This window comes from Plectrocnemia conspersa, unplaced genomic scaffold (genome assembly GCF_051122295.1).
Source record: "Plectrocnemia conspersa isolate PC_06_02 unplaced genomic scaffold, ASM5112229v1 ptg000013l, whole genome shotgun sequence".
Lineage (NCBI taxonomy): Eukaryota > Metazoa > Arthropoda > Insecta > Trichoptera > Polycentropodidae > Plectrocnemia > Plectrocnemia conspersa.
Window position 1 is genome coordinate 20,989,328 of NW_028277177.1, and position 12,962 is coordinate 21,002,289.

The window sequence follows — 12,962 nt, forward strand, 5'->3', positions numbered from 1 at the left end:
TTGTTTAAATTAATATTGCTTAAAAATCATACTTTTTACATTATCTCCATTATTATACACAGGTTTTATTATAAAATAAGTAAGAAAATTAAAATAGGTACAATTAAAAAGTAAAAAATATATTTAACAAATAATAGTTCTCTGGTTATATGTAGATTTAACAATCAATTTTAGTCCTGAGACAAAAAAATAGTTGGATGAACTTTTGATTAAGTAGCATTTAATTTAAAAATCAATTTTTTACACAACAGCAACTGCTTCAATGAAAAAACGTTTTGGATCATTTAGTAGTATTTTCTTTTTTTTTACTCTTTGATTTTAATAACATTTAATAATCTGTTAAGGCGGAGGAAAAGATTTTTTATTTAATTTTTTTATTTAAAATAATAACTCCTTTAATACTATTTTGGCTGTTTATTAAAAATATACAGTGTTTATTGTATAGTTATAGATTTAGCGTTTTTTAGGATTTTCTTTTGCTTCACTGCAGTTCCCTGTAAATAAAACGAAATAGTAATGGTTCAATTTTTTTATTGAATGGAATGTAAAATAATTACAAATAATATACAATCTCAACAATAATCATCAGACATAATAATTTTTCAATGTGTGATCTCGGTTGTGATTTTTCCAAATAATATTAAAAAAAAATATGGCAATGGAATGGCATTACACTATTTATTTACACCAATAAAAAATATATTCCCAATATGTATGTATTGAAAGATAAACCAATTCTCACTATAATCTAATAATTATTGATATGCACTTAATTTTATTTCAATATAACTATAATTTTATGGTAAAATATGTTTTTATTACAGATTTCTTCCTTGCTTGAAATATTTCATAAGATTTATAAATTTATTTTGATATGAAAATTATAAAAAATTATAAGATCGTTTTGATAAAATAATACTTTTTTCAGTCAAGATTGATTATTATGATTTTCTAATTTTTACAAGTAATGATTGTTAATTTTCTGCATTAGATATTATGTAGTGTCACAGACCATTCATTCAAATCAATATCACCAATTTTTACATATTTTTTTAAGTAATTCCTCATAAAGACGAGGTTTAAATTTGGACGTTGGCTTCATAAGCAAACGTTTATCGACTTAAGAAATACATAATTGTGGCATATTTACGACAAAAAATAAAACAATGGCAATATTGTATTGGCACTTCACATAAAACTAATTAAAAATAATATATTTACAATAATTTATATTTAAAAAATCATTTATAATAATATAATCTATAAATTTATCACAATAAAAGACAAAATCGATACTTTTTTACAGAAGCTTATGACGCAAAAATATTTTGCATATTTTTTTATTACATATTTAATTTTTAAAGTAATAAATAAGTTTAACTGTACACTGAAAATTTATATAATATTGCAATATGTACGTTCATATATAATCAATAATATACAAAAGATATGTATATTTTCAAACAATAAACTATACAATATTAATATAATGGTAGGTGGGTAATTATTTATTTAAAAGAAAATTATTTTTAAATGCTCTAATGGGTGAAGTTTTTTATAGTATTCATAGTAATAATGGCAGTGAATGGCATCAATAATAAATTACACAGCCGTTTTATATTAGTTAAATATTCCCGTTAAATAATTAAGAGGAACAAAGTAAAATATACATATATATCATGTGAACTGTAAAAAATGAAAATAATGATTGTCTGAAATAGGATTCACAAAGAAGCTTAAAGTTTAACATAAATAATAATGTAAACCGCGTCTTAAACCTAAAATATGTTTTTTTAATAAATAAGATATGGCAAGATGGATATGCATTTTAATTAATATACAACTTTTAACATTATTCAACATCATGATCATTGTATACACATTTGATATGTAAAAATTAAAATAAGCCGTTTCGCACAATATAAAAATATTTTTAATCGATTCAATATACATATTGTATATATGGCATCACATTTATTAAATTACATATTAACATAATATAAAATAACGATGTGAATATCACGAAAGTTTGTACATATCGCAAATATACATACATACTGATTATTATGTGTCGTATAATTTTTAATACTGTCATTATATGTAGTAATACTTTATATTCAATGAGAATTTAATTTATTAAAATAAATTGTAAGTGAATTAGGTACATTTTAATAAAAAAAATCATATAATGTCACCGTTGATATTATTACTTTGTATATCTACAGGATAAACGTTTTCTACAATCATATGTTAATTATAAAAAATATTTATTTTTAATACTGATCATAATACCGTATTCTAGTCTTTTAACTTTGATTGCAAACTGACGTTTATAGATAAAGTCATGAAAATGCTCTCAAAATATTTTTTTGTTATATTTTATATAGCCTTGTGCAGATCGGATTTTTTACACAAATAAATACGAAAACATACAGTATGTAGCCTATTTGCTAACCTTAATTATCATTTACAAAGAATTGAGTATTTTAATTGCACTTTACATACTTTGTCACATTCAAAATAGCTAAATAATGTTTAGAATAGACATATTTTTTGAGAAAATCATAAAAGAACATATCATTCTTATCTACTGTTTCAAATTAATTTGACGAAGACCGAGTTTCCTCAAACGAACATGTTTATTCTAAATATTAAAACGTTCCTTTATTATACGTAATATAGTCATTTAAATAATTTATCTTAAATTGGCACACTTTTGTGAGGATAACAGGTGTAGCGATGATTTAATACATCAGGGAGTACTGCCTGTGGCTGGGCACTTATCCCACGGGCACCGTCGTTACTTTTTTATATCTTGATCCATTTTACCTTTGTCTAAAGACGACGACACCATTCCGGTGTTGGGGTACAGTTTATCCATATGTTTTAACGATTCGTTAAGGAAGTTCTGAAAAATGTACAAAATTAATAAACAAAGTTTATTACACCTTCTAATACAAATATGGGTTTAAAGGGTCATACTTGAATAGCTGTTAATGCTGCTACTATTGCAGGTCCGCCGAAGCCGTGAGATATGAGACTGAAGTGCGTCAAATGCCTCTGTACGGCAGGGTCTAGCAGATGAGGCGGACGAGTGTTGCAGAGTGGTGATCTATCCTGATTTAATAAATCCATCAACTCCTTGGTGACTAGTCTAGCTGCGTGGAGAAGTTCTCTCCGTCGGGAAGCACCATGCGGTTCAGTTACTGCGTGCTGTCTGCAAAGGTGTTCTGCCACTTGTCTAGCTGGAAACTCTGTCTCACACACGTATCCGAAGTCTCTAGCCAAATGTACAGCTTCAGCTGAAAATTCATAATAAATTATTAAAACATTGTTTTATTCTTGGATATGTTGATTTCAGAGTTCAAAGTAAAACATAATGAGGCGCAGGCCACGAGAAAAAAATATTTTGGATTTGGCGGGGGTACTGTTAGTCAAACAACTCTAATGCGTTAATGCTGTTAATAAAGAAAAATTAAGAAACATTAACAAAACTAGCAGACACTAACAGCAGTTTAGAGGTTCAGTTAATTCAGTTAATATATTTGAATGGCAAAAATAGCAACGTTTTAAGGTATATTATTTATGATTTCTCGGAAGCAATAAAACACCACTCTTAGAAAAAATCATTACATGCGATGAGAAATAAATTCTATTGGTTCTCTAACCAGACAAGACTATTACAGTTGTTAATAAACAGACTTTGAGCGATATTGCTAAATGATAATGCAACCTCATACTTTACTAATTACCGTTTAAGAATTACACGAATTAGTATTAGAAATTTTGCGTTAAACACAGATATACAAAGACGGATGTAGATTATGAAGAACCACTTACATGCTTCCGATATTTGTATTTAGAAAAAAATATGAAGTAAAGACTTTTATATTAAAATAATAATAATAAAAAAAGGTGATAAGTAAACATTGAGCTAATGAACAGAGTCCTAGATATATATTTCTCTATTTTCCTGTATTAAAAGAAAAAATCAATGTCAATGCATAATGACACTGTGAAAACAGTAAAATATCTTAACAGCTCCAAGTCAGTTTATTGTTTCGGGATCACCGGACTATAAGAAAAGTAGCACAAGTACGTGTTAAAAGCGTAATAAATCAAATTGCTATTCATGTTGCCGAACATCACATGAAAGTGTTGCCGAATCTCCAGCTGTTTAAAATACAACTGTTACGCTAAAGCATTTTCATAAGAAACGTAACAAACAAACAATCTGTTTCCTCCCTAAATCGTTGTATTAGTTGTCGCATATGTTAAACTTGGAAAGAGCAAAAGCAACTTCCTTAAATAAAGTATTTTATATACCTTTCCTTTATATGAGCACATACATCATACACTTTTATTAAAAATTACCCGGGATTACAAGTATCCTATCCAGGCGCGTTCGATGAAATACATTCCCTTTTGCTCGCTCGCGTGTAGAATGAGTAAGAAGAAATGGGCGTGCGGAACGCATGTATCGCACGCCTTTATCTCTCACTCACTCTCGTCACTTACCACGCGAGCGAGCGAAAGGGAATGTATCTCACCGTACGCACATGATCCTATCACATGCTGAATATCCATCTGTTCAGATTTCAACCGTTACGCAAAAACATTTTTATAAAAAACAAAACAGACAATAACAATATGTTTCCTCCCCAAAGCGTCACATTAGTCATCGCATATTTTAAACGTGAAAAGAGCAGAAGCACCTCCCTTAAATAAAATAATTTTAAGTAGCCGCTTTTATTTATTTCACGGCTAGTCTAAAATTCAGAATTCAACTCAAAATTTTAAGAGACGCAGACAAGGCTACTAAAATTTAAAAACACCGCAGGGAAATATATTGAAAGATAATGTAGTATATATAATTATGTAAGTTTAAAATTGAAAACTAGTGATGATTGATGAAAACGTTATTAAAAAAAGTAATGGACATAATGATTTTATTTAATCTATAGCGTTATTGATTATTTTAATATTGTTTTATTCATCGTATAAATTCTTTATAGTTAATGAAGCCACTTTTTTTTATCAAAAGTTTGTTTTAAATGTATATTAAAATAAATTTATAATTAGAATACTATACCTTCAACGAGTGATGTCAATAATGTAACATTGGCAGCTTTCCTTCGCCCAGCTGGTAAGTTCAATCCGATTTTTTCTAATTTTTCTCTTAACAGTCTACCCCCATTTTTGCTCTTCGCTCTGTGAACAATGAAAAAATATTATAAGCAAACATAAAACATTTTTTTGGCTACAAGTTTAACACGAAAAAAATAAAAATGTAACGGTATATAGTACATACAAACACACCCAATAAACCATAATAAGTACAGTTTATTGGGTGAATGGTGTTTGTAAAAAAGAAACATTTTTATATTGTTTTTTATTGGCTTTTTATTAAGCCTATAAAATCGTTTTAGACTGGCCGCATAAGACGATCACTCGTACGCCTTTTGTGCTTTTCTTAAATTATATGATAAGTTAGAACCACTGGAAAACGGTTAATAATTGCACTTCAAAAAAGTTCCGTTTCAAAAAAGATTTTTTCATGTAATCTTTTTTTTATCATGTTTTTTTTTATAAATAATGAAAATGAATATGATGAATTTTACGAATGTGATGTATCTGATAATGAGCACGAAATATATATTTTGAATGTAGATATTGATATTTCTGTATACACATATGTTGAAAAATATTAGTTGAAAAGTAAGGAATTCTATTTATAGAAATATGTTTTAAAGCAAGAAAATAAAAAACTAGTTTTATTATTAGATTGTAAAACATGGTATGATTTATAAAAATTAAGGAGTGCATTAGAAAAGCTCTGCTAGATCTCAGTTAGGAAAATTAGTATAATGAAATTAATTTTACAATTTTATATAACGTGGTAGACGTTCTAATAGCATTATAAATTGACGTTAAAGAATTGAGTAAGAATGATATTACAATTTTATAGGCGGAAAAAGTAATTCATTTTCTATTTAAACAGTCAAAAAAAATATACTTAAATATATAAGTTTTGAAGTTATAAATGCTTCAACTAATAACATATTAGAACGACTAAAATTCTAGTTTTCTTGTCACAATATTTATAAACTGCAGTTTTTTCAGTAATTAAATCAATTCAATTTATATTTACTAAGCCTCCATAGTTTATTATGTTAAAGATATTATTGAAAGATTTTTTTAAAAAGTGTGTTTTTAGCATTGCAAATAATTTTGTATGAAAATTCGATGCATCATTAAATCATCTATTTCTAGTTATTTTATCATGAATATTTATAAGCAATAAAATTAGAATTTTTGTTACAGGCTAGGTGTGCAAACGAGCGGTAGCGAGTGAGCGATGGTTAGAACATAATTGACTCTGGATAACAAGAAAGTACTGATTTTTTTTGTGAGTAATTTTAAACAAATATTTAAATATTAATTTTTCTTAATATCATAATTTTCTAAAGACGGTTAAAACCATTTTTTTCGGATGGTCCTAATTGAAACGCATTAGGTTAAGCAGGGTTTAAAAAAAATTAAAACTAGTTTAAATTATTTGTTTCCGAATAACTATTCTTGTAATCCATCTTGCGACATTGCCTTATAACCAAATTTTAAGTGTTAGTAAATAAATGCTCTATAATAATTTTAATTTATCATTCATCGCTTTCATAGCGTCTAAGTGGCGCTATAAAACCGGAGGAGCTAAAAGTGAGCTAATCAGATTGTGCTTCAATGGAGGAATTAAAATCAACAATTATTTTAAACGTTTGAGCCTATCAATCAATATATTTTTTGTTCTTGTTTATCATTTCGCAATCGACACGCGTCACTCGAAAACGCCGACGAATGTTGCCAGTTGTAAATAAAACGCGGCGTCGCGCTTCGCCCCCGACGCTACACGACTTGAGCGTCTCGCGGCAATAAATTCATCGATCTTCGGAGTGAATTGATACGTTTTATTGGTACACAGAGTAGCGATTTTTATTGACGTTCTAACGAAACAAATCTATTCGGTCAAAATCCGGTTGTGAAACCTGATTTAATTGGACGAAGCGCCGAAAAATAACAGTGTGTCAACTTTACGGCAGGCAATAAGAGGCGGAAATCGGTTTTAATTGTTATTTATTTATTGGGGAGAAACCACCGGCGGCATCATCTTGTGTAGTGTGGTTTTATTGTGATTGGGGTAGTGTCGTGTTGTATTTGGGCTATAAAGACTACACGGCTGAAATTTTACATACGAATATGTTGAAGAAGTTTGAACTTGTGCTCTTTCTGCATCATTACTGTAAACTCGTATCATGAAGATATCAACCATATTATGATCAATATGAATCAATATTTAAAAAATGTGCTGAAATGATACGGTGAATTACTATTATCCAGTTTAAATTTAATAACTAAAACTTTTGCTCACACACCTCTCTTAACCTTAAAATAACTTTCCCTAAATCGATTAACGCATATAAGCGCGTGCATTACGTACACTTATATTCGAAATACACTTTGCACGTGTATAACATAATAAAAATTTAAAAATAATATACCTACGTAAGGAAAAAAATTGAGATACATGTAAACATGTACTAAATAGAGCTACGCCGAGCTTCAATCGTGACTTAAGATTAAGAAAGCAGCCGCTTCCCTCTTCACGTCAACCCTGGCCCAGCTACAAAGTCCGTAGTCCAAAGTTCAGAAGCTAAGATTCATCTGCATTGCGCTTTATTAGTACCATAATTCAATAAAAGCTTTAAAATTTATGATAATTAACACTTACTAAGCGAGCTTTATCTTTATTTAGCTTGAAAATGCTTTTAAGTATACTTTTGCAAAATTGTATTGTATGCCTTGTACTATCGTTACAAAGAACATAACACATTAACACATTGTTTTTCGACTACATATTTTTATTAAAAAAAAGCACGTGAACCCGAGAGGAAACTCACCTTCTCTAGAATATGTTTATACTTTCACTTGAAAGGCCAAGACCCCTATCATAATGTATCATATATAAATACAGCAAATAAAAAATAATAAGGACAATTGAGATTTCAAAGATATAACTTCAGACCGTCAACTACAGGGCGATTAGAAAGTCGCCCGACATAGACGCTAATAACGATTATCGCGACATAATTTCGCCGTGAAATTATGTCGTAATAAAAATACACGTAATGTCCCCGTCCATCGTGGAACTTCATTACGATCGAACACAAGCGCATAATGTTATAATTTATTCGATTATGTATATCGACACCGATAAATTCCGGTACTAGATTTATTAAAATTGATATTATACACCGTATAATACAACGATATACGCATATAATGTGTACTATGTATGTACTACATAGACATCATTTTGGATTAGTTTTAAATTGCGCCAGTGTCAGAGACCTGTCGTTATTTTCCTCAACGCCTTTGAAGTTTTACAAATACTCGACACGTGATGATAATGCTTACTGTTAATTTAATATGTCGAGCAAACATAAGAGACGATAGAGAGTCGCAGAAAAGGGCCGTTACACATTTAATAGGTTTAATATACGATTGTCAGACACGCCGTACAACTTTCATCGGAAATTATTCAGACTCTTAGTATCGAGGTATATAAATGAATATGACTGATCGGAGAAATAGGAATGAATATATAAATATGTATATCTGACTGTATTATGTATCATACTTATAATAGTAAGCAGTATCGTTTATATGGCGGATTAAATTACAAACAAATCAAAAAAAATCAGCGCAAAAAGTTGCGGTGGTATTAACGATTTGTTATGGTATTATGTATTGTAATTTCGACAATATATGAAAAACATAAATATTATAATATGTATGAGATATAATTTATTTAGTGAGACTATTTTTTTTATTTTTAACAACAATGTATATGTAACAATATATTGCAAATTTCAAAATTTGGGTTTAAATATATGTTAACTATATAAAACTGGAAATCTTGAAATGCATCTAAACTGTACGATTAACGCAATAACAAAAACACTAATGGTGGGCTTTGAAGTCTTGAAATTTGCACAACTTATTATGTCTGGAATTTCTGAGTCAATGCATTAATTTCAACATGAATTGATAAAATTAAAAAAATAATAATAAAACACTATTAATTGATGATACCGTAATATGGAACTAACGTAAATGAATTATAAAATAATATAAACGTCCCTTTAGAATATTTTAAAAATAGTAATGCAAAATTTATGATTATAAACTATTGTGAATAATCAGTGTATAAATATATTAAAGTGCTTAAATTATAAATATCGGAATAGCGTAGTCCGTAAAGTCTATAATGGTAGCTCGGAGATCATTGGTTCGAACCACTGCAGCAGACTTGACTTTTTTATAAAAATGCGCTATTAATTAATTATAAATTATTATTAATTATAATGATGTCACCTATTACCACACTTTAATTAAAAGTAACATAAATTATTGTGTATAAATAGATATTTTTTTGAGATGTAATAAATATATGAAGGTGGGAATGATTGAAGGATTTGATTTATTGAATGAGAAAGATGTTTTTAAATATGTTGCATTAGTGCATATTTATAAATTAATTTATAAGTTGCTGCTAATATATTTAAGTAAAAATAATTTAAGAAAAAACAAATCCAAATTCAATACATTTTCTCTCCAAAGAGAACTAATTATTTTATATAAAATACTATGATACAAGTATCTTAACAATCAATAATTTTATTGCGTCTTCTATTCATTCATTATTACACGAAATACTAAGCCGCGCAGCGACACATTTATGTTTAATATTATGACTACTTATATATATAAAAAAGTACTAATCTTCGAAGGAAATGTTACGACTATTATGACGCGTTGTAAAAAAATATAATATTTTTCATAATCCGCGCAAGAATCTCTTTAATCGGTTGTTGAAAGAAAATCTTACAAATCAGTTATCTGCAGATTATCATATCACAAAGTTCATAACGTACAAGAAAAAAAACAAGACACTCCTGTCATCCGTTAATTTCACTCGACAGCCATATTGAAATTTCGGCGGGTTGATAATTACAAGCTGCCATTTTGATTTCACGTTGACGGGGCGCCAAATTTGAATTTGAAATGACGGCTTTTCGATCTCTTTTAATGGATTTTTTTATCGATTTTTTCAACGCGTCATAACAATAATCATCGTTCTTAATAGCATCGACGATTATCTTCAACATATAAAATTGTAATAATTAATCGTTTAAGTATTAGAAAACATAATTTAAAATATGTTTTGTTTTAATTTGTAACTCAATACGTTTGTATATTTAGCGATTATATTTATTAAACGTGACATTGCATCACAATCGGTGTTGCCACAGTTAAAATGACCGAGAAGAAAACCGGAAAAAATGAACGGACCTCGCACGGAATTCGATCGCCGGAAACTGGTTCGGTTTTACGAGTTCGATTATCGGGAAAATGGGAGTGAACAAATTATTTGATACGCATATTTTTTTTCGACCTCCTCGCGGAAGCGCGTGTTTGAAAGAAAAAAATATTTTCCAAACAACCGAACCGGTTAGAACGAATTTCACCGATTATTTTGGTGTGTTATTTAGCATGACCGACATTTCAATTATTTGTATCGCGAATATTTTTTTTCGTTTTTGGCCATAACGCGCTAAAGTGACTGTCACGTAGTACTGTCGCTCTATTATAATTTATACAAAACTAAATTCAAATATTGCCTAAAAAATAAACAATACAAAAGCACAGTAATCTATATATTAATTTAGACGGAGAAAGCTGACTAGCAAAAAATATATATAGTTTTTGCCATAATTGCGCTATGAATTTGATTTGCAACAATGTCTTACGCTTTGACAGCTTTGGCCATAACAAATCAATGTTTGACCTTATACGAATTAAAATAAACATTTATATTAAATTATTATGATAGAACAGTTATCTATTATGTTGATTATTTTTTTGTTTATAGATTTGATAATACAATATTTTCAATATTGATTTCGTCAAATATTTGACGAGTCATCTTCGATCAGTTTGACTGATAGCATAGACAAGATCGACGTATTTAAACCGCTCAAGTTTCTCAATCACAATATAAACTAGTTTTATGTGAAATATTAAATCTTATTTTTCGTATATGTACTATATTATTTATTAGTATCAATTATGCTAAAAAATTGACTAAAAAATAATTATATTAAACAAAGAGTTGACGATTTCATTGTTTAGTATATTCGTTTAAATTGTTATAAATAACAGAGATCACACAAATATTTGCTAGTGTCGAAACATTCATCAATTTTTTTGTCTACATAATTCATTAGAGATTGTAAATTTAACAGATATATAATATACTATATTTATTTAACGCCGTTTTTTGCATATTTTAATTATTTTTTTCTATATGACCGATATTTATTGGGGCATTTTCTCGAATATATTATTGCTCCATTAATTATAACTACCACCTGTTTGGATTAAAAGTTAAATTGTTAGTAATTTAATATAAGCATCAGATTTTTATTATACAGGCAGTTTTCAAATCTACATGGAAAATCGTGTTTACAATATTTAGGAAGTAAATCGCTGAAAATAAAAGACTGCCATTTTTTCTACATACTAAACAGTGTACAAACATAGTAATTTGCGTATGAAAAATTGTAAAGAGAAATGAGTTCTAGATACTCTGTATTTACAAAAAAAAAAAAAATTTTTTTTTATTAAAAATCATGAAAAATCAATTTACATGCATATCTACGAAAAAAAATTTAAAATCGATAAGTATGAACATATACTTGATATAAATAGTAAAGCTTTATTATATTAATATAAACCTTAAATTACAGCAAGTATTTGCACATGCTTTTTTCCTTAAGATATTATATGATAAATTAATATGCATATGTAGAAGTTAAAATGATCCTAAAACGCAATCAGAACAATGATGTATAGTATATTTATATTTACAAGTCATGTGTAAGTATATGCTTATATAACAAATTAAAATTTATATTTTATGAATCTGAAGCGATCTTAAACGACAACATTTTATTACTTCTACGCCACAAATATTGCATACCACCGACGTAATTTAATTATATTTTCATTTTGCGATACACATTGCTTTAAATTATAATCAATTATTCTCCTATATAGATGATTCAGTGTTGTTCTTGATTTGGTTAGGGATATTGATGCATCGCATAGATAAAATTTACTAACTAGTCTATCCTTGGTATGTTAAGATCGAATTGTAAAGATAATCGCTTTTGTTTATGATCTATATAGCGCTCAAAGGGTAAGTAACGGTCGTTATATATAACAACACTATACTCTCGTATGAAAATGCAATAAACGCTACATCATCGCCTTCACGCGCGATGATGACTCGCCGTTAAATTAGCTCATTGTGGCCATCAGTCAGCACGGCACATATTCCATTATGCGCTTTCCTAGAAACGTTCGCGTCGGTTGCGAAAGGGTTTTGTGTCTCGCGGACTCTCATTAAAGTGTCGAATAGGAAAAGTCTCTCACCTTCTTAGAACGCCACCCAACAGGGAGGCGTTGAGACACTCGGGCGGTGACAGCCTCCTCTGCACCTCTCCCACCGTCACCTTGTACTTGCTGGTGCTGGACAAGAGGCTCAGTCTTCCGGGGACGGAGCAAAAGACGTCGCTGGGGGCTCCCATATTCAGGCCGCCACCCATGTCTTTGCCTTTCATGTCTGAAATCGAACAAAACTTTACTTACTTCCATTTAATTTATAATATTGCTTAATATACGCCATCCTGTATTATAAATAATCTATTTTCGACGTAGATTACTTTTTACCATCTCAAATATTTAATTTGCAATTTGTCCAAATTCAAATTACGCGCTCGATTTAGCGGAAGCTCTCGCTTATTACTGTTATTTTTTCAGCGTGCGGTCTTAACACCGCAAAC

At 29.1% G+C, this 12,962-nt stretch overlaps 1 protein-coding gene across 1 annotated transcript in view; it reads right to left on the reverse strand.

The window, feature by feature from the left end:
- Positions 1-530: 530 nt before the first annotated feature.
- The window catches only part of TfAP-2 (transcription factor AP-2), a 66,078-nt gene continuing 53,646 nt past the window's right edge, over positions 531-12,962 (reverse strand). The window contains exons 6-9 of the mRNA XM_088202013.1: positions 12,553-12,742; positions 5,093-5,211; positions 2,983-3,302; positions 531-2,908 (exon numbers count right to left, since the gene is read on the reverse strand). Coding sequence (XP_088058139.1) covers positions 2,801-2,908; positions 2,983-3,302; positions 5,093-5,211; positions 12,553-12,742 — 737 coding nt within the window. The 3' untranslated portion in view covers positions 531-2,800. The remainder of the gene's footprint in view (positions 2,909-2,982; positions 3,303-5,092; positions 5,212-12,552; positions 12,743-12,962) is intronic.